Genomic DNA, 27362 nt, shown 5'->3' on the forward strand with positions numbered 1-27362 from the left:
CTGTAATATTCGTAGGCTTTCTATAGTGAATCTCGCTTTTTCCCTCCGTTCCTTGTCTAATATTTTGACGTTGGCTAAATCAGCTGTGTGACCACTATCTTGTATGTGTTGCGCCAAAGCTGTGCTTTGCTTATTTTTCTTTATATCTGCTTCGTGCTCTGACAGACGAACGCCCAATGCTCTCTTAGTCGTTCCTATATAAACTTTGTTGCAGTTTTGGTTTTTGCTTCCTTTGCATACGAAATACCACGTTGCTTTGCTGCTGGGGCGGTAGTGGCGTTTTTGTTTTGGTAAAGATCGAAGAAAGTGTGCAGTTTGATCGGTACGCCAACGTTACATTAAGGTTGTTGGTGTTTATGTCATCGTTAAATTGTTGGTAAAAGCGAGGGATGTATGTGACACTATGATATCGCTTATTGACATTGGATGTTTTCGTGTCCGGTACTCTATTAATTTCGTTGTTTATTTCTGACGTTTTCTGTTTTATTATGCTTTGTATTAAGTGGTGTGGGTAGTTGTTGCTTACCAGAATTTTGTTTATTTTCTTTATGTTCGTGTCTCTAAATTGTTGGTGACTTATCGTTAGTACTTTGTGGATTAGATTTCTAGCTGTGTTAATTTTGTATTTCAAAGGTTGCGAAGATAAGTAATTTATTAGACGCCCAGAGGAAGTAGGCTTTGAGTACCAGTCAAGAAGAATGGCGTTACTTTTTCGGTGGATCATGACATCCAAAAAAGGTATACGTAAATTGTTCTCTGATTCCATCGTGAATTGTAATTTAGGATGATATTCGTTGAGTGTTTTAAGAATTATATCCGCGTCGTTTCGTTTTATAATAGCAAATATATCGTCTACGTACTTGACAATGAACTTGATGTCAATGTTGAAATTTTCTTTGAGGCTCATAAAGGTGTTGTCTAATAAGTCGTCCATTACAACGTCAGCTATTGTAGGTGAAAGGGGGTTGCCCATTGGCATACCAAAAGTTTGTGCGTAGAAGTTACCATTGCATTCGAAATAGTTGTTATCTTTCAGACAAAAGATTAAAATATTCTGGAATTTGTTTCTGGGGATTCCTGTGCTCTGCTGAATTCTATCATACTTATTCATCATAATTTTGACCGCTAAATGTGTTGGAATATTTGTGAATAGAGAAATCACATCAAATGATACCAACAATTGCACACGAAAGTAATCGATCGACTAGCCTACAACAACAACAACTACAATTACATCCTTTTAAAAAATGTTGTAAATCACAGCCAAGTAAAGAGTTTCTCATAAATGAAAGGTTATCAAACTTTTTTAAACCATATAGATATCTTGTGGCAGAGTTGAAGGCAATGTTCAGTTTATTAATGGAGTGTGAATCTAACTTATTATAAACAATTTCGAAGTACGTAATATAAGGAACAATTAAGTTTGTGGCCAACTTCCTATTCGTATCTACTGGTACATAGGAAGATGGTACTCTTAGACAACGTAGTGTACAAAAGATTTTGTTAACAACTTCATTAATGTGATCATCACACACGAGTTTTGAGGTTTTTTACTTTTTCGAAAACTTTAAGCTGATCTGTACCAATAAGTAAGGTGGGAATCTGAGGTACCGAAATCTTATCTTTATAGATTGGGACTGAAATAGCTTTCAAACAGAAATATTTCAACGAAGGTTGCCACCATTTTATAAATTTTTTTATTATTTAATAACATTGGTTAGGCCAAAATAAAAGTCTTAACTGAGTAATGATATTGAGCTTTGTACCACGATTTGTTTGTTAGGGAAAATGGAAAAACAACAAAGTCTTAAGCGGTAGAAGTTATCGCATCTATTTCGGATCACGCTGTCAAGTTTAAATAGCGGAAAATTAGCTGCATTTGATGGTAGTGAGTTTGAATAAGGGAATGGATTAGCAACAAGAGTTTACGGGGTGTGCATAGCTCAGTAGTTAGCGCTTCTGACTTTGCACATCGATGATGCGGGTTCGATCCAAGTTGAAGTCTAGAAAAAAAGAAGTCTGATGAGGAGTTGTGGTGATCTCCGAAATAGCTGCTATAACTTCTACCGCTTAGACTTTGTTGTTTTTCCATTTTTCCATTTTTCCTACCAAACAAATCGTTGTACAAAGCTCAATAACACTATTGAAATAAAATATTAATAAGCCATTATAAAATTGAAAAGAGTATTATTTTTTGTAAACGATGGCAACCTCAATAAAAAACCTCACAAAATATTTCAAATGTTTCACCTAATCCCATCCAGCCGTTTCCGACTGAAGAGAGGTCTCGAGCAGGTGTCACTTCACCAAATTAAAAAAAAAAAGTTCTAACTTAAAAAAATAAAACATTCAGAGGTCCAGTTAATAATTATCGTGGAGATCAGATTAAATTAAAAAATGCCTTCTCGTATTATATATCTCCATACATAGTTATACTCTTCGAAGTAGTGGCAACCCTAATCAATAAAATGTTCTAACTAAAGACGTCTGGACACTCATATTTTAATATTTCATTTAACTTGTGTATAGTTAAACAAATTCAACTTTCAAATAGGTGGCAACCCTCTTTGAAAGTAATTTCTTACTAATTTTTTTTTAATCTCTTTCGTTTGACATTGGACACATATTTCGATTAACTGATAAATTAAGTTGCATTTGATTTTTTAAACACGCGGTAACTCTCCTCTATACATTTCAGAAATTAATCCGCGTTGAACTCAGTTCTACTAACACCCATCTCCTAATTATTAATTTCACTTTTTAAATAATTTGAATATAAACATTCAAAAATATTCTAAATGTTCAAAGTAAACTGAACATATCTTAACACCCTTTGGTTTGAAAACCATATTTTATTATTTCTATAACTTGTGTATGAGATAAATAAGTTCAATTTTCAATGAGGTGGCAATCCTCTTTAAAGGTATTTTCAAACTAAAATCTTTTTAAATCTGATGAAATAAATTGAATTTGATTTTCTAAACACGTGGCAACTCTCCTGAATACATACCCATTTTCTAATAATTCATTTAACTAATTAAATAATGTGAATTAAATTTTTTAAGGGTGGCTACTCTCTTCAAATAATCCCAAGTTGAAACTAACGATTCCTTGAAAATGTCTCGTTTGTTACCCATATTTTAATATTTCATATAATTTGCGTATAAGTTTCCAAAACTCGACTTCAAAAAAGGTTGCAACGCTCTTCAAAATATTTTGAAGCAATATGTTCTTACGTATTTCACCCATAGGGTGGTAAATATTTCAATTACATTAGTTCAAATTGAATTTCAGTTTTTTAAACAGTTGGCAACCCTCCTACATGTACTTAAGAAATAAAGCGTTTTCAAAACCATTTTAGTTTATGTCCGTATTGCAATAACTCATTTAACTTTAAATAATTTGAATAATTCTTATTTGTGAAAGGGTGGCAACTATTTTCGGAAAAGTAAAACCTCACGGCACATTTGCAGCCCAAGCCCTTTAATCTTACACCTCATTTTCAAAATCGAACGAACGGTGCGGCTCAGGCGCCATTAGTTATGAAATAATTTGAATTATAATTTTTTTACAGGTGGTAACTGATAGAAAAAATAAAACCTTATTGCACATCGACAGGCCGAGCCCTTTAATTTAACACCGCGTTTTTGAAAATCGAACGAACGGTACAGATCTGATGACCTGAACAAAAAATTAGTTCGCATATTATATATGTATGTATTTTAGGGTGCCCATCGAAAATGTTTTTGTTTTTTTGGAAATTTCAAGACCCTACCCCCTAATTTTATTCGTTTTTATGAGAAATATTATTGCCTATTTTTATAGATATTTTAAAGGTCATTTAGAGGTTGCGACCGGTCGGTTGAGGTCAGAAAATACGATTTTGTAGATTTACGAGTTCTTGAATGACTATTTTTCATTCGCTTGTTGGGATTTTTTATCGGGTAAAATAAAAAAAAAATAAAAACATATTTCTCAGTCACTTGCGGTTGAGTACGGACGTGTGTATAAAAAATCAATTCGTGATCACGAAAAATACCTTGTGTGTATCAAAATAAAGTAATCATTGTTTACATACAAAATACGAATGGCAGTTAAGGGAGAGATGAGTGTCCAGGGCGCTCCCTTACAAGCAGAGAACGAAAACAAACAATAGCAAACCTATCGGTATCGTTTAGTTTCGCTCATAGAAGGAAACGAAACACAGCCGATTCAAATCACTCGGAAACATTATGCGAGCGGTAACTTTACTCTGCTAGCGTTCGCGATAGCTAACCAAAACAAAACAATTGAATGCAGAGAAATAGGTAAACAAACTTAAGGTTAGTGCTCACAACACAAAACGAAACGATACATATGTTTGTATGTACATACTGTGCATATCAGAGGACGTGGCAAAGACGTAAATACACATACATTGTTTAGAAATCTACTGGAGCAGTTGAACGAACTATATAGGCAACATTAATTTGCTGAGCAGTAAGGGAATAATTCCTTTTGTTTTTTGTATCGCGCTTTCTTTCGGTTTTGCTCAGAATGAGTACCTTTCAGTGTTGCCGCGAATCATTTTTAGTCGTAGCCAAATTCCTTTAAAAAAAAGGGCCAAAAAAGAGCTAAAAAAATCGTTGTGGCTAAAAATGGTCGCTGGTTCATATCCGGCTCGAAGGACCAAAATGTTTGGGACGTAAATTCGATGATTGCTGGTGCGAACTCGCAACAAGGTTGAGAAACCACAAGAGAAAGTGAGAAAAACAATTGTATTAGCAATAATAAGAAAGATGTATGTATATTTGTTCTCAGATTCAAGATTAAAATCTAAGTATATGATAAAGTATCTATTTGCTTGTAGGTAAGCGTATTGATATAAGCGAATGTTTACCTCTTTTAACGATGACTCCGGTCCGCTGCCTGCTGTCTGACACGAATAAGACCGCAGTTTAAACGGAACCGGGCTTAAATACTAGCCAAGTTCGAAAGAAAGCCACCGGTAGTTTTCCGGCAGCAGTGCAGCTTTGTAGCTGACGACTGTGCAGGAAAACTGCCAGTGGTTCCCAAACATTGAAGGCTTTTGGCTTCAACATATACATATATAACTATACACGGAAACATTTTCAATAAGTAATGGTATAGAAAAACAACGAACTCTGGAAAAAAGCAAATATTTCATCAAACAAAAAACCTTTTTGTATAAAAGGGGAAATATACGACACCAGTTTGCTGGCTCCGTCAAGTGATTGTACCATCAGGCTCGAAGCATATAACTTGCCTGCACATAACTATACACCACAAGAACATACACAGTCAATCGATTTGATGGACCATTTAACAAATTAAGCATATTAAGGGCCGTAAACTTATCTATTTTAAACTATAGTTAAATCGTTAATAGATAAGTTAACAGCCTTAACACTTTTACAGTATGTATGTATAAAAACGTGAGGAACATACAATACATATATCAGTATTTTTTAGTTTAAAAATTCATCTCTTACATAAATGAAAAAAAATAGATCAGATTAAGCATATTTATACAACTCATGCCAAGTATAAGTAAATTCTCCAAAGGGCTAAAAAAAGGGCTAGGGGCAATTTTAAATTTATGTGGCCAAAAAAAGTATGTGGTAGCTAAATCTAGCCACCAAAGAACTAAAACGGCAACACTGGTACCTTTACCACAATCGAAACCATTCAAGTGAGCAAAAGAACAAACGATTCGTTTGGCTTGTGCTCGGCTGCCGTTGAAACGTATCGTGTATTGTTAGCGCTCGGAAACATTATAAGAAAAGGAACACAAACTTTTAGTACTTGTTGTTGCAATGGGTGATACGTTCGGTTTGTTTTCGTACTCTGCTTATAAGAGCGCAGACATTCAGTCCAAAGCGCAAGCAGAAGAATGCGGGCTGCATGCAGCCCAAAAAGGAAAACCAGCAACAACAAAGCTAAGGAAACCTCTTATACTGACGGTGACCATATTTATGGGAGCCGAATGCGGGACAAAAAATAATTTTGCAAATTTTTTCCACAAAAACTTACTGATCTTAAAGCCTTCTTCAATGGTCCTAGATGTATTAGCCTTGAAACAGAATTCTTGTAGTAACATCACAAATTTTTACGAAATTTTCCCCGAGATTTTTACCCTGCAAAATTTGTTTAAAAAAGAACCTTAGATTTTTGTATAATAAAGAGCGATTTTGAAGGCGCTAAGACTTACCGTTAATTTTTGATATTTTTATTTTTTTTGTTGATGTTGTGCACCTTTTTCATACAAAGTAGCTAAGTATGTTCGACCTTTTTTTTTTTAAAGAGAAGCAAATGAGCAGCTTTCTATTATACTCAATTTTAATGAGGTACAAAACTGCAAACCAAATCTTTTTCTTAAGATTAAGAGTTTGAAATTTTGGTGAAACACTGCAGAATTAATTTTGAAAGTTTTTTTGCACAAAGTTAGAAATTTGGTATTTGAATAACTCTGTGAGTCCAGTATGTTTGCATGTATATAAAAAAAATATTTATTGGTTCAAAAATAGTGGGTAGGCACTAAGAATCTTAATCCCAGGATCCCGGACTTTTTAAGGTCTCGAAAATCCCGGCATTGTTGGCAAGTAATCCCGGGATTTTCGGGATTTATAATTTACACTGACGGCAATAATAAAAACTCCTTTTCTTGACCAGTATTGGCTATATTTCTTTTTTTATTTAATCACCCTCATTGCGAGAGTCGTGTCGAATGCCAGTCGTTTTTCGAGAGTCGAATCGTATCGAAAATTGCACGTCATTGCCTAAAATTTCCACTCGACTAGTGTATTAAAACGGAAAAACTTGGCAGCACTGTATAGTTTTCGACGATTTTGGTCGTTTACTTATTTCATTACGACAATAGACAATGCTACTGTTGTCGAGTCGTAGAATTTAGCCTAATTTACGACCTACGCAATGCCAAAACGTTTAAATTTTTTAAACTCTAAAGAAATTTCCTATTGCATTTGTTACCCATATTTTTATTCTATTTTGCATTGAATTTTTTTAACAAGTTTTTGAATCAATCATATATTTGAAATTACAAAGTCCTTCAAAATAAATCCTGCGGTCAGAGAGACAAAATAAAAACGCCACTTTAAATAAAAAAGTAGGTTTCAAACCCATTTATTTATTTTTTATTTCATGGTAGGAGAGCTTCTCAAACAATATGGAAGCAATTTTTTCGTATCAAGTTGTTGAAAAGTAATGAATATCTAAATCCCGGGACTAATCCCGGGATCCCGGGATTGTGACAACGCGAGGCCGAAAATCCCGGGATCGGAAAAAGCCCAAAAATTAACACCCCTAGCAGGCACTGTGGCCAATGGTAAAGTTGTTTTACCACCCCTGCAAGATTGTAAGTCATGCACAGGGCTGCCAACTTGGCTCAAACCGTGCCATTTTTGGACCCTATTTTACTTCAAATGGCACTTAATTCTTGCATGTGCTTCTTTTTCTCAACTAATTTTCTAATTTATATAGTGTTTACAACTGGTTTATCTTATTTCCGCAGTGCAGTGTTAATGCAATTGGGAATAATTAAAAAAATTCACCTTTTTGGCATTTTTATTTTTCTATTCGGCACATTTTGGCACTTTTTTATCCTTAATATGTCACTTCATAGCTAAGAATAATTGGCAGCCCTGGTCATGCAGATTCCGCAAATGGCTAAGGAAGCATTGTCCGGAGGATGCATTAGACTAGGCCGAGCATTTATTTATGTAAAAAGTGGGTAGGCACTGTGGCCAATGGTAAAGTTCATTTACCACCATGCAGAGTCCGCAAAATGCTCCGGAGAGTTGTCCGCAGGATGCATCAGACTAGGCCGAGCATACTTTAAACTGCCTTCAAATTATAACTTAAGAAAGTTGTATTACATGACAGTTAAGAAATGCATGTGCGATAATTGCATTAATTTAATGAAAGAAATTTTTGGACATGCAGCAGCACATAGCATGAATTTAGGCGTCTGGTGTTAGCAGTCGCACCTAAGCAGTAGTTATTATATGGTTTTTGTTAGGAAAATATCTTTACTTTTATAAAAAATAATAAACATTAAATAAACTAAGGAAAAATAGCCAAACTTTGCTAAACTGTTGAGTCCTAATTTATATTTTGGTCACTGTATGTATTCCTCGAATCGAAACACAGGCGTTCAGATTAGAAAATAATAACTGTTTATGGGAAAAAATTACGATCAAATACCAACATCACTTAAAACTCGTTCATAGGTATGTCATTTTAATGAGCTGTTAAGGCGTCGAATACGTGACAAATACAGGACATTAGAAGAAATACAGAACATTTGGCGTCCCGTATAAAAAAAAATAAATTGCCAGGACAATGGGTCAAAAAAGAGGACTGTCCCGTATAATACAGGACCGATGGTCACCGTACTTATACTACTAACACACCAGTCAAGCAAAGAGCACCATCTTGCTCTCCAGCAGTGATAAATGCGGACAACAACGCAGCTGCAACAAACAAAGAAGCAGAAAATAAAGCAAAAAATGCTACTGTTAAGACTGGGTTAGATCGCTTCATATTAGTAAAGCGAAAGCGCACAGCCGAAAAAAATGGAAAACAAAGTACAAGAAATAAAGTTATGAAAGTAGTCACTTCACGTACATCTACATGAATAATGATTTTAACCAACAGGTAGTTAAAAAATACAAGCCTCCACCTATTTACACTGAGGAGCAAAAACCGGAACAGTAATACGTAATGTGAATTGTGCGATATATTCGCAATATATGAACACTTTTTTGTAATCTAGTTTCGGAATTCACATTTCCAATGTTTATTTCACCAGAAGGCCATAAAAACAATAATTAATACAAGCAGATAAAGAAGAACATTGCAAAAAAACGTAGCAACTAGATTGTTCCAGTTTTGCACCCGACAGAAAATTTTACCATTTGCTTTACTTTTAAAAAATTGGCCATAACCAATTTGAATATTTTAGCTTTTATGGTCATCTCGGTATACTTTCGCACAGGTTTTAAACGAAATCTGTTGAGAACGCGCACCGGTTTTCCACAACGCCATGCCCAAGGTCTTGCATGCGATTGGGCGAATTTTCGCAATTGAACAGTGGCATTTTCAAACAATTCCATAAGTTTTCTGTTGAATATTTTCAATTCTGGGCTTTACGCAGGTCACTTCATGATTATAAAAGCTTGGGATTTATACCAATATGACCCCAGTTTCGGAGGATATTTCTGATCATTGTCCTGTTAAAATTATCCCTCAGAACTTGCCAAATTCTTTGAAAATGATCATTTGTTATCACTTTTCTTTTTACCATCGATTTTACCACAGTTCTTACTCCCTAAAGCGTAACACGGCCCTACATCATTAAATGTACACATACAAACCTAATAGTTTAAATATTTTGGGACGTTAGGCGTATCTCTGATGCAGGTGCACAGCACTTGCACCAATATTCCGACTTAAAACGTTTAATTTTATCCTCTAGAGTTAAAAAATTTAGGGCCGTGCCCTAATTAATAGTAAATTTTGGTGGAATAATGTGTTCGTTTATGAAGAATTTGTAAATTCCCGCTTCAAAATAATACCAATCCAATGTTTTTTTCTTAGTAAAAATGCGTTGATGACTAAACATTTTTCTGGATGTCAAAGCAGGCTTCCTCCTCTTTATCATTGTGCTGCAATAACTTGTTCCCATGTCTTACATAATGTCCAGTCACTTACTTTGTGGTGATAAAACAGTAATTTTTGATTTGGAACCTAAGTTTATTGGCATTTAGATACCCTCCAATATGCCTAGCCTGGCAAATTGCAATTTTTTGTGGCCTCTTGATCTTGCAGACTGAGGTCCGCCCTTTTATCGCTTGTTTGGATAACCATAAAACGGAAATTTGGCCGATATGATTTCTTTCTTTACAGCGTGGCCTTTCTGACCGTTTTGCAAAAACTTTAAATTCTTTTTGCTTGGTATGTGCACTTAATGCACTCACAGCGAAAATTCCACGCGCCTTGATTACAAAATTGCAGGAAATGAGCCAGAACTCCTCTTTGAATTATAAAATTCAGCAATTACTAAGAGGGTGCAAAACTGGAACAATCCAGTTCATTTTTGTTTGGTAATTTTTTTCTGAGTTTCCATTTGCGAATCTTAAAATTTTTATGGTCAAACGTTTAGTTAAACATCGGTAAGGCGAAATGCAAGTTTGAATTACCATAAAGTAAATAAACTGAAGAAGTACATTACCACAAACTTAACTTTCCGTTCTATTGTTCCAGTTTTGCTCTTCAGTGTATATCCGAGAACAAAGTTCTAATGCTCTGGTAGATATTCTCCTAAAACTAGTAGGGAAAAATAATTTTCATGTGGTTCCTATTAAAAAGGGTAATATACACGAAGGGAAAATTCAGGCTCAAAACAAAGACATTTTTCTTAAAATTAACAATGAGTTTGATAAGTGTAAGAAATCTTATTACACCTATCAACTTAAAAGTAGTCGAGGACTAGAAGTAGTCATAAAAGGCATCGAGTCCAGCGTGAACTTACAACATATAGAAAATGCTCTTAGGGAAGAAGGTTTTAAGGTGCGCAATGTTTTCAACATCAAAAACAAAGAAAAAATCCCTCAACAGATGTTCAAAATAGAGCTATAACCTGACATTCATTACCTGAAGAAAGGGGAAGTGCATCAAATATATCAATTTCGATATCTTCTACACCCTGTAGAAGAACGCCATGAGCGTAGAGGCCCTGTTCAATGTCACAACTGCGCGAATTTGATCACACACGTCGCTACTTCACCTTACCTGGTGTCTGTGTTATCTGTGCGGATTTACACACTTCTAAAGAATGTGTGAAACCAAAAATGGACCCGAAATCAAAAAAGTACAGTAACTGCGGTATAAATCAATGAAAGAGAAAACAATTCCCAAAAATATTCCTTTTAGTCATAACCACGTACCAGAAATCGGTAAGCCAATGCCTGTGCCAACGAGCGTAAACAATTTTATTTCATATGCACAATTTCTGAAAAATACTCCTCCAACACAACCTCCGTTTGGTCATAATAGTAGTAACCTAGAAGGTACTATAAATAACTTTATGAAAGTTATGCAGAAGCAAATGAAGACAATGAATAATCTCAGAATTTGTTTTTGGCTAATCCAGCATAAAAACGAACTAGAAATTTTCCTAGAGCGCCTTAAAATAGACGCTTTGCTTGTATCTGAAACCCACCTTGCGCAATTAAATAACTTTCAAATTAATGGTTACAAACTCTATGATATTAAGCATCTCATCCGTAACAGAATAAAGGACCATGAACTTAATCGCACTCGGGTGGCCTTACTGTATCTGCTATACACTGCCCCCTCGTCATAACATATCAGAAACTTAATATAATGACCTTTCCCTAAAGTTTGGCAGTAAGTTTATTGTAGTAGGAGATTACAATATCAAATAGACATTCTGGGGGTCTAGATTGATTACACCAAAGGGTAGAAATCTATATAAAGTAATCCAGAACAGAGGGTTTGACGTTTTGTCTACTGGTCAGCCAACGTACTGGCCATTTAACCCCCAAAAAATGCCCTGGCCTGCACACCCCAAACATTCTTAACTTAATAAGTAAAAAGTAAAAAAAAGGGAATGGCAAAGAGATCGCTCTCCTAAGCATAAGGATGAGCTGAATGCGAGTGCAAAGGAATTACGTATTTTGTTGCAGGCGGAAAAAGAAAGAAGTACGCAGTTGATCCTTCAGTTCTTGTCTGCTTCGAAATAGACTGACTACTCCCTTTGGCGAACACTGAAGCATGCGAGGAGGCCCGTTCTTCGAGAAACACCATTACGTACTCAGAACGGAAGCTGGACGAGCATTGATGAGGATAAAGCAAAAGCTTTCGCCTGTCATCTTTCACAAGTCTTTAGACCCAATGAACACGCTCATCCTTCCGAATTTCAAGGCTACTGGGGGGTAGCCTTACCACAAATCCGCTTCAGTTTAAAAAGAAAGTTTTAATTAACACCATTGTTCATGACATTCAGAAGAATAAAGCGCCTGGTTTCGATAGGATTACAGGTGAAATGCTAAAGGAGCTTCCACTAACTGCCGTACGTTTTTTGGTACATATTTTTAATAACATGCTTAATTTGGGGCACTTCCCCGACTTATGGAAATTTTCGGAAATAATTATGGTGCCAAAGCCAGGCAAAGATCCGACGGTAGTAAATTCATATCGGCCCATTAGCTTGATTTCTGTAGTTTCCAAAATATTTGAAAAACTTCTATTAAAAAAATACAACCTTTACTAACAAATAACCAGATAATACGACCACATCAGTTTAGTTTTCGTGAAAAACATGGCACTGAAGAACAAGTTCATAGAATTGTTTCTTGTATTAGTAAAGCCTTCGAAGGGAAGCAATCTGGCATAATGGTCTTATATACAAACTAAATGTTTCACTCCCTGCAAATACGCATGCAATTCTGGAAAGCTTTCTACTTGGGAGAAACTTCAGTCATGCAGAATTCCTTTAGAACGGGAAGTCACCCTATATATGCAGGTGTCCCTCAAGGCATAGTTCTATGATCCATATTATACGTAATTGATTTGCCAACTGATGAAACACTAACCATTTGAACGTTTGTTGATGGCACAGCTATCCTAAGCAATAGTTCAGACCCTAAAGAGGCTTCTTACAAACTACAAGAATATTTGAAAAAGTTAGAGCTATGGCTAGGTTCTTGGAGGATAAAGATTAACGAAAGCAAGTGTGTTCAAACAACATTTACTTTGAAGAAAGAAACTTGTCCACCACTAAAAATAAACAGCAAGGCTATACCACAAAAAGATAGTGTCAAGTACGTTGGGATGATACTAGATACTTACCTGGAAAAAGCATATAGAAAACAAAATTTCTCAAACGAAACCGTGGTACATAAAAGATACGAATATCCTCAAAGGTCTTAATGTAATTACAGTGCATGAGGACATAAGAGAGCCCGAGATCTACAAGAAGACTAAAAATAAAGGATTTTTCCGATATCAAATGATGCGCAATATAATAAATTTCGATATCAGCAATATATCAATTTCAGCTCTGGAACTCGTCCTTTCAGACCGAATACCCAGCACCAGTGTCAGTGCGGCTCGTAAACTCGTCCTTTCCGACCGAACACAGCCTACTGGATTGTAATTACTTAAATATAGAGAAGCGAAGGCCCGGCGTGGAAACTAGTCCTTTCCACCCGCTCAGGCAGTAGCTCAGGCAGGCTCTGGAACTCGTCCTTTCCGACCGCCAGCCCAGCACGCTATCCAGCTATCCTGCTGCTCGGAACCTTGTCCATTCCGACAAAAATAAAAAATTTCTAAGCATTGCCACATAAATTTTAAATTTAATGCTAGTTTGTAAGATTTGAAAACTTATTGTTAATTTCGAAAGAAAGATTCAATAAATAAATACATATTTTACAGAACAAACAAATATTTCTCTAATTTTTTCAGTTTTGACCATAGAGCGATTTTGCTAAATAGCGATTGTACATATAAATTTTTGACAAATATTGATGAATTCCTTAGCCCCACTGCTAAAAAGCCTGAAAGTCCGGTACATAATCAATATAAATTCAAGGCCGTATTTAAGAAAAGTCGCCTAACTTCGACAATTTTTATGCGATTGTAATAAATGAGCTATCAGTTTATTTAAAAATATATTTAATTTTAGATGGTCAAAATTTAAAAAATTAAGAGAAATATGGGTTTTATTTATTTTACCCTATAAAAATCCCAACAAGCCAAGTCCGACAATAGATAATTATATACCATTTTAAAGGCCTATATATCCTCTTCTCAGATCATATTCGATCTTTGAAATCAAATCAAAAATAGCCATTCAAAAACTCATAAATCTACAAAATCGTATTTCTGACCTAAATCGACAGGTCGCGACCTCTAAATGACCTTTAAAATATCTATTAAAATAGGCAATAATACTTCTCATAAAAACGAATAAAATTAGGGGGTAGGGTCTTGAAATTTCCAAAAAAAAAACATTTTCGATGAGCACCCTACTAATTAGATACTATTACATTTGATTAAAGGAGTTTAAAAAAAATCTGAACTATATTTTTAAATAGAATTTTCTGTAATCGAAATCCGGAAATCCGGCTGGATTTTAGACAGTATCCGGCCGGATAGTCGGATAACAGAAAAAAGGCCGTATAAGCCGGATTCCGGATATCTACCGGATACCCGGCACATCCCTATAAAAGATATATAGAAATAGATGGAAACCTTCATTTAGATAATTCTGTTTGAAAGAAATTTCAGTCCTCTTTCATTTAGTACCAAATTTGTTTTTTTTTTCGGACTTAAAAAATATTTTTTAAGTTTAATAGTTATTACTGGTCTGAAAAAGTAAAAGTCCGGGTTAAACAATTATTTTATTTCAAATAAAATAAGAGTTCATAGATAACTTTTTTGTAAGGACTTTCCGAGTCCTTGATTATAACTCCCCCCATTAAGCAGGTAAGAATTTTAATACTATTTTTCTTCATCATAAACACAAAGTTAACACTGAAAATCATCGAAATAGGTTCACTTTAACTTTTAGCACCCATACAAGTGATTATTCACATATGAAGTTAGCAAAACCACATGATGACTTTTAGAATAAGTTAAGGAAATATTATATAACAATAATGTGCAAAATTTTAGTAAAACATCTCTAAAACTGAGAGTGTTATTTATAAGATAAGAAATATTTAATCAAATTTTAACCTACCGTTATCTCGAAAACCGGGGGACATATGGCATATACGTAGGACGCCATTGAATTAAAAAGGTTAACTCACTTACACTATCAAAATCTTTGCTCAAATCTGCAACTTGCACAGCATAATTTGAACCCAACTTATTTATTCTTTTTTCTATTTGAGCGATCTACTAAATGTCTAGTCCTTGTCTAACTTTTGAAGCACTTGATAAAAATGAATTACACTAATATTTGTTGATTTATTAAGAGACTACGAAAAAAATCATATAGGCGACATAGGTGTGCCTACAAGTTAAAAAATTTAACTTTTTTTTGAAAGTGTGCCTGTTTCTTTTAGATTTGCCCATATACTTATATAAAGGATAGACTGCATCTAATATATTTACGTACAGTACTATCACCAGAGTTGGGCATTATTTGAATAAATTGTTATTTTGATAATTATTCGAATAAAATCTTATCCGTAATATAATTATTCGCGAATAAATTGCTTATGAATAAATTATTTGTGATTTTATTCGTTATTTAATAATATTCTATTTGAGCGATCTACTAAATGTTTAGTCCTCGTCTAACTTTTGAAGCACTTGATAAAAATGAATTACACTAATATTTGTCGATTTATTAAGAGACTACGAAAAAAATCATATAGGCGACATAGGTGTGCATACAAGTTAAAAAATTAAACTTTTTTTTTTGAAAGTGTGCCTGTTTTTTTAGATTTGCCCATATACTTATATAAAGTATAGAAACACTTTTTTTTATCTAAATAGTATACTGCATCTAATATATTTATGTACAGTACTATCACCAGAGTTGGGCATTATTTGAATAAATTGTTATTTTGATAATTATTCGAATAAAATCTTATCCGTAATATAATTATTCGCGAATAAATTGCTTATGAAGAAATTATTTGTGATTTTATTCGTTATTTAAAATAATTTTTAAAAATTGATTTGAGTTTTTTTGAGTTGATTTGAGTATTTAGCTGAGGTAGAGCGGGAGACCTGGTTTTGAGTTGTGGTCGAGTTAGAGGAGTCGAGGAGGTAAGGATTACCTTTGTTGCGAGTGTTTATGCATCGAGCTCAATGATGTTTTTAGATGCACATCAAGTCAACCACGCACTACATATGCCTGATACGCAAGAGAGTAGGGATGAATCGATACAAGTAAATCCAAGTACATACTCGATACTTTTTCTGCGATCCAAGTAGGTATCGGAAAAAAGTACTTGTATCGGAAGCGCAAAATTTATTATACTTCGCCATCTTCTTTGAAAAGCAATCCATTAGAGGAATGGGAAGATATGCGCACTACATTTCCGCAGCTGTATAAGCCCGTCTATACATAACGGTTGCCCCTTGCGAGAGGCTTTTCTCAAAAATTGGTACAACTATATCAAAATCTCGAAACCGCCTTTCAGGAGAACACTTGGAAAAGTTGATGTTTTCGGGAAATAAAACAAAAAAGGAGCTATTTTCTTAAACTTATTTTATAAAAAAACTGTATCTAATAATCTTATAATCTTGTAAATGTATTCTATTGTTTTTGAAATCAAATACTACATATACAAAAATAATTATTGTCTTAAATTTTTGTATGAAAAATATTGAAAGATAAATAATCTTGTAAAAATTCATATTTTTTGTGAAAAAAATACAATAACTTTGAAAAATAGGCAAAATCGTAGTTCTATGTACGAGTACTCGATACCTTTCCGATACTGAGTAGGTATCGATACCTTGTTTGATACAAGTATAAGTACTGATTTGAGTAATACCTTGATGGTATCGATTTATCCCTACAAGAGAGAGAGAGAGAGAGATATGCGGGCAGGCCGATGACCGGTAGCACATGATGTGACCCTTTTTACCATTTATTAATTGGGGGACTGTATTGGAGGAGTCATGCTCTAGCTTCCGTAGGCAGCTGTGCAATTAGCTGTGTTTTACTCAGGGATGCATTCATGCAGAGCCCCTGTGTGGCTTGCAAGCCGTAGCTTACTACCATCTGAAAAATTACTCCGGCAGGGGAGTGGAAGCGATGCTTTAAGCACACTGTGTGATTGTCAAACTGGGTTACCGTTATCACTTCATTATGTTCAGCGAAGAGAGATTTGAAAATTGCATAAAAAATGCATACCCAAAAACAACGAGCGAATTAGTTTTAAACACAAGTACGTGTGTTTATTCGCTGCACTTGGTTTTGTGCGGGGGTGTGCAATACAAGTGCGTGTGTGTGTTCGCTGCACTTGGTTTATGCGGGAAATGCATAAGTCGCATAAACATCCTGGCACCCTTAAACAACTTGATAGTATATATCTGTGTTCGTATGGAATAGTAGCTTATGTCGGGAAGCTGGCTTCAGTATAATGCGGCATTCCCTTTATTCTTTAAACGACAGGGAATCTTTTGAACCATTTATTGCACGGTAATTTCCCAAAAGTTCTTCAACGGCTCGGCGCCAGTGAGTCATTCGCAATCTTATGCTGCGAATGCCGCATACATAACCTTCTATTCCTATGAACACAGGTATATAGTAGTGTTGGGCAGTATCGATATCAAAAGTATTCAGAACTCGATTCTCAAAAGGATCGACAGCACCCGATTTTTAAAAGTATCGATACTGAGTACTCCAAAGAAGTCAGTACTCACAAAAGAACTCGAAAGTACTTAGTACTCAAAAAAGGAACTCGAAAGTACTAAGAACTTAAAATAACTCGAAAGTACTCAGTACTCAAAAATACCCTGTTCCAATAATCTCTTTGATACATGTACTCAGGATCGATTCAAAGTACTCAGTATTAAGTGTCAAATAGACTTAAAAAGTACTGAGTTTTATTTACATTTAACGGTATTCAGAAATGATTGTACTCAATTTGCAGTTTAATAATTTTCAAGTACAATACTTGTACCCAGTACAGTAAGCAATTCATTTTACGTAATTTGGGATTCATATATTAATATAAATAAAAATTCTACCAGCTTGTGAGATTTCTACACTAAGGGCCGTTTTCTAATGTAAGCAGTAAAGTTGCCTTTACTAACAGGGCAGTTAAGTTGTTCCTCACTTTAAAATGTTTTCGTGTTCTTATCTTGCCGGTAAAAAAAAAAATTGTTATTCCGTAATTACGGCAGCGCGAGAGAAACTTCAATACATTCGTCATAAAATTTCAAAGGTTGGCAATGCAACATAAGCATATATAGAGCAAGAGCAACTGTTAGCAAAAGCCAAAACCTTGGTTAAAATATCTAATATATCTGACTCATGAACTAAAACCAAACCAAAATTTAAAGTTGGGTACAAACTTTTAAAGGTTGTATCGGGTGAGCAAAAATTTATCGATTCGAGAAATTAATGCGGTGAAGAGAAAACGAAACTCGTATATGGAGACGATAAAGTGGCTGGCCGGTAATCTAAAGGATAGATGAGAAAACGGCCAAGTATGGAAATGTTACCAACATGTGTACATTTAAAGAAAGTACTCAGTACTCTGAAAAATACACGATCCTTAAAAGTATCGATACCAAAAAACTCGATCCTCAAAAATACTCGACACTTCCCAACACTAGTATATAGATTACTTGTTTATATTCAATAATTATTTGAAAAACTAATAAAATAATTTATCCGGCATTCGAATAATTTGTCTTTGAATAAACAAAATTATTTATTATTTACGAATAACGAGAAAAACAGTGAATTAATTTGTTATTCGTCATTCGAATAAATTTTGCCCAACTCTGACTATCGCGGTAGTGTAGAAAATTTTTTAATCCAACAAGAAAATCACCAATAATATTGTTGCAGAATATCAAAAGGCGATGCTTCAGTAATCATCTCCGATCAAAGTTAAAATCGTAACTTTTCGAAAAACTGATTTTATATAGTTCATGTATAATATATACATATATATTAGTTTTTTAGCTTCCATCATGGCTAAAAACTATCCCCTGAAAATTTAGTCCAAAAATATTACTACTTAAGGACCGGTACAGAAAGTTCTCCAAATTAAAAAACGCCCATTAAGTGCATACTAAGACTTTTTTTGTATTTTTGTTTTAATTAATATAAAACTACATGTTTATAGTGATAATACGAAAAGAAATTGTGTCAATTTATTCGTTGCTGTCCATACGCCCGAACTTTTCTGGAGAGACTTTTAGCGATGCTGTCCGCCACATTCTTTTTATTTCTGAAATAGTTTTTGTTGGTTTCCCCATTTTTAAAAGTTTGGCTTTCATCAGAGCCCAATATTGCTCAATTGGTCGCAACTAAGGCACATTAGGTGGATTCAAGTCTTTCCACACGTAATGCCCATTGTTATCTTCGAACCACTTTTGGGTAATATTAGCGTAATGTGCTGGAGCCAAATCCGGCCAAAACATAGTTTGGCCATTATGATGACGTAGGAAGGGCAGACGACGTTTTTGAAGACACTCTTTCACGTAAATTTCAGTGTTGATGGTTCCATAGTGAAGAATGGCGTGGATTTATGCCCGCATTTAAATATTGCCTGCCAAATTAGAACTTTTTTACCAAACTTTTCTATCTGGATGGTTTTTTCCGAATCAGAAATGTTTTCTCCAGACTCCAGGCAGTAAAATTGGTAATCCGGCAATGTTCTCAAGTCCATTTTCAAATAAGTTTCGTCGTCCATAATCACACAAAAAATTTTGTTTGCCAGTTGTGTCTCATACAACTTACATGCAAGGGAAATGCTTTTTGAAGTTTGTTTTTCGCTTCGTTTTGGAACTTTTTTCTTTTTGTAAGTTTTGATACCATTTCATTTCTTGATTCGAGTGACCTGCACATGCGTGGTTTTAGCTCTTATGGCGATATCTCTTGTTGACATGGAGCGGTTCTTCCTAATTATGGCTATTACCTTCTCCAACTGGGCGTCTGCTGATCCATTTTGGCGGCCACTTCTCGGCTTGTCCTTCACTGAGCCACCTTTCTTAATGCGCAAAACCGTCCTTCGTGCAGTGTCATAAGTTGATCCAGTGAGTTTCGCCAACTTTTTGTAACTAATATTGGGATTGTAACTAATAATTGGATACACAATTTTTTTGCGGAGCTCTTCGTTCGTATTCATTTTTTTCCTTGGTAATGCTTTGACTGCAGAAACTAATATAGCTTTGAAAATGTAATGAAACACCAGTTTGAAAGCAATCTATTCAAAGCCTACTATGTCATTGCTAAACATTTTGTAGCGGGTTCAAAATTTGCAGAACTTTCTGTACCAGTCCTTAGAGGTCTCGCGTGGAAGTTTTGTGCCTCCGACTCAAGTGCTTAAAATTACTCTTCCTTCAATCCGTGTGCATACGAAATCCCTCACGAAATTTAAACCTTTTAATGTCGTACAAGATGTGTTCAAGGTCGCTGAACACGTTGGACGAGACCATTTTTCGACCGACCCTCATATTTTGAGATATTACGAAAAAGTAATTAAAAAAATGAGAAAAGCCCGAAAATATCGCTTTAAAAGCTGATTATTTCTTGGAATTTTTTTTTCAATTTTTGTCATTAGTAATATTTATAACCACCACTTTGACAAACAAAAGAAGTAATCGCAGATGGTGGAGTGCAATAGGGCCCATGGGCTTTATTTCCTAAAAAAAAAGAAATAAAGCCCGCGGGCGTTATTTCATCTTTATTTCGGCTCTTGTCTCCATTTTAGAATATGTACATCCAAAACCCCCTGTTCGAAATAAAAACTAACTAATATGATAACATTGAACTAAATATTTATTTTCCTTTATTATACGAAGAAATTGACATTAACGAATTTCAATGCATATATTTAATACATATGTATGTATGTACATGTGTATGAAAATTAAATAATTCAAAGTTTCAACAAACAAAAAGGAACATGAAAAAGCAAAAAGTTAAATAAACACTTTCGTCGATTGTCGAATAATTTGACGCCAAATTGGATACAAAATGCTTGTATTAACATTTAGATTAGTACGCCTACTGTGCTCTGCAAAGCAATCTGTACAAAGTTTAAAATGGTTGACCGAGCTTCTCCTCCGATTGCCGGTGTGTGCCTTGATGTCACACAAACCACTCGACCACGGCTGATTTATGTTAAGTTATGCGAAATTTTCAGTCACCTTCTCAGTTAAAACAACCCGAGCGTCATCCACATCACCACAGCATTTCTGCGGCGTGGGTACACAAACAACCCCAACTCCTCATCGTACATTCATATAGAGCATTTAAATAACGTAAGTATATAAACGAATAAATTTTCCGGCTTAATGGCCATCGCGCGACCCGACGCGGCCACCACTGAAAAACCTAAAACGCTGAGAACAAATATGTGCATCGCATTGAATGCTAAAAACAGTAACAATTTACCTTTAATTTCCAATAATTTGCTTATCAGTTATTGGCAAAAATACCGTTAGATTTTATGCGTACACTTCAGAAGGGAATTTAACGCAGAGAATTTAACACTGTATGCAAAAATAGAGAGCAATTCCTTTAAAATACGTTCCATTTTATGCAAATGTATGCCTGTATACATAATTGGAATGTTTCAGTAAAATAAATCTAGAGAAAGCACTACCCACGGGCTTTATTTCCCTTTTTAAGAAATAAATGAAGCGGGCGTTATTTCCTTCTCTTTAGGAAATAAAGCCCATGGCTATTATTGCTCTTTCGCAAAGGAAATAAAGCCCGCGGGCTTTATTGCCTTTTATTGGTGTGCGCTATTTCCCCTTCGAAATGGCGTCAAATTATTCTTTTGGGAAATAAAGCCCATGGGCGTTATTTCCGCGGACCTTATTGTACTCCACCATCGCAAATAATACTACGTTAATTTTTTGGATATTACGAAAAAAAAAATTGCGCTTTAAAAGATGATTATTCCTTAGAAAAAGTTTGCAATTTTTTAACGCTACTACTCATATTTATAGCCACATCTTTGGCAAATGAAATGAGTCAAGGCAGAGAATACTGCGTTCCTTTATTTCTCGAGATATATTAAATTTGAATACAAAGGCTGGCATGCGTATGCATAACTGGAGCCAGAGAACCTCATCCTTGGAGGGTCTTTTAGATTTTACCCCTCTTCATATTCATATACAGACTCAGTCGAAAAGAGCTTTACTAAGGATGACTGGTTCCAATATCGGCGCAGAAGGGTTTCTGAGTCGTGGGAAGTTAGATATTACGAAGAAGTTCCCTGAAATTGCAGTACTGAGGGATACCATGCATCCGCGATTCAAGCTTTACAAAGAGGTTTAAAACTGAGCTGAGTAATAAGAAGAGCTGGGCAGGCATATCCGACACAGAACATCGCGATCTTGACTGACAGCCAAGCGCCCATCGAGGCCCTCAGATAGTATATACCATGTCTAGAGTAGTCCAAAAGAATGTATGGGCTTATCAAAGAATAACTTAAGAATCGTTACAGGAATCCTGACAGGACACTGCATGCTGAACTATCACCTGACTAAACTGGAAATTTACTCGCATGAGCGATGCAGACTTTGCAGGACGGATAAAGAGACTGCAGACCACATCTTAGAAGACTAACTACATTTTGTGTTTGAAAGAAAGAGAAGTATAAGAAAGGGTAAAAACAGAGTACTACAAAACCGAAATGTAAAGAATAGGGAAAGAAAAGAAAGAATGTAAATGATAACCAAATTTGAAGAGCGAAACAGATGTCATGATAATCCAATAAGAAAACTATTGAAAACTCTTAGAAGCAAAACAAGATAAATTAATGCTGCTTTTGCAAACGTCAAGCTGTGAGGTTGTACTTGATTGTGCTCTGATTTTGGCTTTCTATTTGCTAAGTTTACTTAATTCTGAGTTAAAGTAGTGATAAAAAGTGCTTGTGAGCATCTTAGTGTGGAATACTTGAAGCTAAGTGAAAGTTATTGTGTTTTATATTAAACTAAATTTCATTAAATTTCACTAGCATACATTCTAATCTTGCCGAGTCATTTGCTGCTATTATTGCTGTTGTATCCTTTGTAGTTAACTGAATTCAATTTGTTTTTGCACATTTGTTCTACTCTTTTTGTTTACTTCTTCTAGTAATTCTTGTCACAGCTGTTTGCGTTGCGTTTATTAACTGTCATAATTACAGTGATACTCAAACTGTTTGCTACATTTATTTAAAGCTATTTACATCAGCTACTTAATTGTTATAATTTATTTTGTTTGTCTTTTTATTAACGAGTGTTATTACCAGGGAAGGATTTTATGGAAATTGCCTTTTTTCTGCTAAAGAGATAGAGTATATTCGATGAAGAATGTCCACGATTTAGCTTTCCCTGATTCCATATATACACATTTGATGTTGCCTTTTTTTGCCTTTTCAACCTTTAAAAAAGTGATTATAGCATTTACATTTTTTTTTTAAGATTAAAAAATATACACATGCCCCTGCGGCTTATAGAAGCGCAGGGACCTCTTGCCAAATTGGTGTTGGAAAAGTTGAAAGCCGTTTTCTCAGCTAACGTAGGCTTGGAGACAATAAGAGGCGTGGATAAAATTGTAAAGTGCGAGGAAAACACCCTTATTCCTGATAATATTAACGTTTCAAACGTTCCATATTTAAATTGGGCTCCACTTGTGTCAACTTACGCGCACATTTAGTACATTCAAGGCTTTTCTTCGCGAAATACGAATGAAAATGCTGCCAGAAAACTTCAAAATGCATCTTGTGGTTCAATGTTACTACAACTATACAGATTAAAGTTTTATGAGTTAGAAACTCGAAAGGATAAAATAGTCAAAGATTCAAAGTACAAATTTTTCATATAATGAAACTAGTTCATAGTTTTTCTCTTTTTACTTGTAATATAAACATTTCTAAAATAAATGTATTTTTTGATTGTTCTTCGTATTTGCTGTCTTTTTTTAGTGCCTTATTTGGCTTTTTTGCAATACCTAGTGCCTTTTTCGCTTTGCCTTTTTTATAGGTTTTTAGGTCCTAAAAATCCGTTCCCTGGCTATTACATAAATCTTTCAATATGAAGTGCGATCTTGATACTTGCCAAATTAAAAGCGATTCTGAACGCTACTTATCGTGCTGGCTGTGTGATGGTATTTATCATCTGAAATGTGCTGTGTGAAATGTTTGACGGGAAGAATTCTGGACGCTATTAATGATGGCAAGGGCCTTCGCTGGTCTTGCGTAAGTGTTGACCTGCAGTTGATCTTTTCAAGCTATTTAGGCAAACCAGAAATGGTTTTACAGAAATAGGAAGAGAATTGTCGGTACTGACAGAAAAATTTAAGCATTATGAAAATGTGTTTAAATCATTCAAATGCTTAGATAACTTGCAATCTGTTAAGGATATCCGTGTGTCTAAACATAAGCGTCTTCATAGTCCATCTAAGGAAATTATTGCCGTTGCACGTCAGAATAATCTTCCGACTGATTTAATTAATCTATCTTCTCCATGTCCTCCAGCATCAGAANAAATAACTTAGCTAATATTCCCCGTCATAACACTGAATCAAAAAACTGATTATTAAATCTGCTTTAAGTATTTACTACCAAAATGTAAGAGGCTTAAATGTAATTATAATATTTTTTCCTTTACTGAAACTTGGCTGAAACCTCACATTTTCAATTCAGAGATTCTTCCAAATAATTATCATATCTATAGACAAGATAGGGAGGACAGAATCGGCGGTGGCGTACTCTTCGCTGTAGAGTCTTCAGTACCATCTGAAGAAGAAAGTCTTCCACACATTGATTCAGTAGAATTCAAAGGCATTCGTGTACATGCTGGAAAAGGGTATATTTACTTAGCTCTATGCTACTCCCCGATCTGACACCTTGGTGTATTCACCACTCGTCTCTTTACTGAAATCAATTAATTTACTGACTTAACCTGATTCAATGGGTGATTGATTGTTGGGAGATTTTAATTTACCAAGCACATCATTGACAATGATATCGTACCTTTCGCGTCCAGTGCGTGCAACAACGTATTTTTAGAGGAGATGGCTGAACTCTGCCTAACTCAGAATAATGTACTTCACAATAACTTTGGGAAAGTATTATATCTTGTTTATGTTGACGATGCATCTAAGTCCGTTGTAAATAAGCGTGATCCACTAGTTTTGCCCGAAGATGTCTACCACCCTGCTATGGAGGTATCTTACGAAGTTATAAGTGATGGTCAAAATTGCAGTACCCAAGCATACGAACCAAATATTCGCTTTGATTTTTCGAAAGTCAACTTTAAAAAGCTTAACAAAGAACTGTCTATATTGTCGTGGCCTGCATTTAAAGAAAATATTGAAATAAGCGTGTGCCTAAACGCATGTATGTTCCTGAAAAACAAACACAGTTATGGTTCAGTAAAGAACTGAGAAATTTGAGAACAGAAAGTCGCGTTATTTTAGATTACACAAAAAACCCGGTTTACACTCATACTATGTAAAATACACACTTTTGCGTCATAAGTTTTTTGAATTAAACAAAAAGTGTTATAAAGCTTACTTGTGTAAAATTAAATGGCGTATAATATATAACCCCAAATCATTTTATGACTTCGTAAACTCCAAGCGAAACGTACGCGGGTTTCTTTCCGCCATGAAGTATCAAAATACCGTCTCTAGTGATAATCAAACAATTTCTAACATGTTCGCTCAGTTTTTTAAATCCAAGCGGCGTATAATATATGACCCCAAATCATTTTATGACTTCGTAAACTCCAAGCGAAATGTACGTGGGTTTCCTTCCGCCATGAAATATCAAAATACCGTCTCTAGTGATAATCAAACAATTTCTAACATGTTCGCTCAGTTTTTTAAATCCAATTATTCCATTAACTCACATGCTAACATTGATTATCCTTTTAAACTATGTCCAATGAACTAGTGGTTTATCTGAAATCCTTAAAGCAGTCCTTCAGTTATGGTCCTGACCTGATCCCTACTTGTATTCTTATAAATTGTGCTGATTATCTCTATGGGCCGTTAACAGCGTTATTTAATTTGTCTCTTAAAGAGGGCGTTTTTCCAACAAATATATGGAAGGAATCGTTCATAACCCCGTTACATAAAAGTGGTAGCAGATCTTCAGTGGAGAACTACCGGGGAATAGCTAAGATTTCTGCAATTCCTAAATTATTTGAAGCAATTATAACAAATCAGTTGACGCATTCTATCTCTTCTAGCATTTCATATAGTAAACATGGATTTTGCAAGGGCAAATCAACTTCTACAAATTTACTTGAATTAACGTCGTATATCTCAAAAGCATTTAGTGAAAGCAAAACTCTTAATGTTATATATACTGACTTCAGTAAAGCATTTGACAAAGTGTGCCACTCGTTGCTCATCTATAAACTTGATCTTGATCTTCCACCTAATTTTCTACGTTGGATCTCCTCATACCTCTATGATAGATCACAAAGGGTAATGTTTAAAAATACTATCTCTGACGTCGTTGATGTTACTTCAGGAGTCCCTCAAGGTAGCGATATTTCTACAGATATACAATTTTCCAAAATTTTAATGTATGCAGATCAGTGGCGTAGCCAGGGGGGGATTTGGGGGGATAGATCCCCCCCTTCGTCAGTGAAATGAAACTTTTTATTTTTGAACTAATAACACAATACTATTTTACCCTTCCGATTTATAATTTTTTATTTCAGAATGATGTTGGGAAATAAAATTGTTCCTTCAGTACGAAATCTATACAAAAACTGTACTTTTCGACTGTAAATTGTATCGACTTTTTAATTTGCTCATATGCATGCATGCATACATAGATTCCCTTCAAGACTAATGATTTGATGGTATTCAAGGGAAAGTTTATGTAGGTACCTTTACATATTTTACACTTTTAACAAAACTGTCAAGGCAGATGTTTTAAGATACACTTCTTAACAAACAAATTTTTAAAGTTATTATGAATAAATAAAAGATACATCTTCTTTGAATTCAGTACTAAAACTTGACATTTCAAGTGCTTATCAAAACTTTATACATGTTAACTAGATTCGCCATTTATCTTAAAATATATAATTTTAATTATTTGCTTTTTAAAAATGCAGTTTACACTTTAATAAAACCCGTATAAATCCAAAGGTTAATCTTTGCGCAACGTTAAAAAATCAACAAACTTTCGTAAAGCTTTTTAATTAGATTTCCTAGAAATACATATTTTGAGTATGCAGTTTTGTAGCCCGATCAATTCAAATAAAGCGCAAGTTTAAAATACATAGCTGCGACTTATCGTTGATTTCACCGGCACACAAAAAAAAATTTTTGTTCTGTACACCGGACGCCACCTACCTACGGGCATGTTTTTCGACCCGCTGAATCCGAATTTTGAGTTAGTTTTGGCCGGTCACCCCCCAATTTCGAGTAAATTGCAAAAAATCCTAAAAAATAGCGAAAATTTGATGTTTTCGTTACAAAAAAAATTTGTGGATATAGGAAACGCATAATTTTTATGTATTCTGATCCGTTTAATACTAATTTCATATGTACTTAGACAATAAGCCGTTTTATATTCAAGAAAATTGTAAAAAAACCCACAAAAATTGCAAAAATTGCAATAAATCGGGATTATCTTGATAAAAAAAAA

General features: G+C 34.8%; 1 protein-coding gene across 3 annotated transcripts in view; it reads left to right on the forward strand.

The window, feature by feature from the left end:
* Cand1 (Cullin-associated and neddylation-dissociated 1) overlaps window positions 1-27362 on the forward strand; it is a 252443-nt gene that overhangs the window by 158770 nt on the left and 66311 nt on the right. The window contains exon 6 of one of the 3 annotated variants that reach the window (XM_017610849.1): window positions 22209-22349. The exons of the other annotated variants lie outside the window; for them this stretch is intronic. Within the exon in view, the coding sequence (XP_017466338.1) occupies window positions 22209-22217 (9 nt within the window). The 3' untranslated portion in view covers window positions 22218-22349. Of the gene's footprint in view, window positions 1-22208; window positions 22350-27362 lie in introns of those variants that run through there. 3 annotated transcript variants of the gene reach the window in all.

The sequence above is a fragment of the Rhagoletis zephyria genome, unplaced genomic scaffold (assembly GCF_001687245.7).
Source record: "Rhagoletis zephyria isolate East Lansing unplaced genomic scaffold, Rhagoletis_zephyria_1.1 Rzeph_scaffold_00349, whole genome shotgun sequence".
NCBI lineage: Eukaryota > Metazoa > Arthropoda > Insecta > Diptera > Tephritidae > Rhagoletis > Rhagoletis zephyria.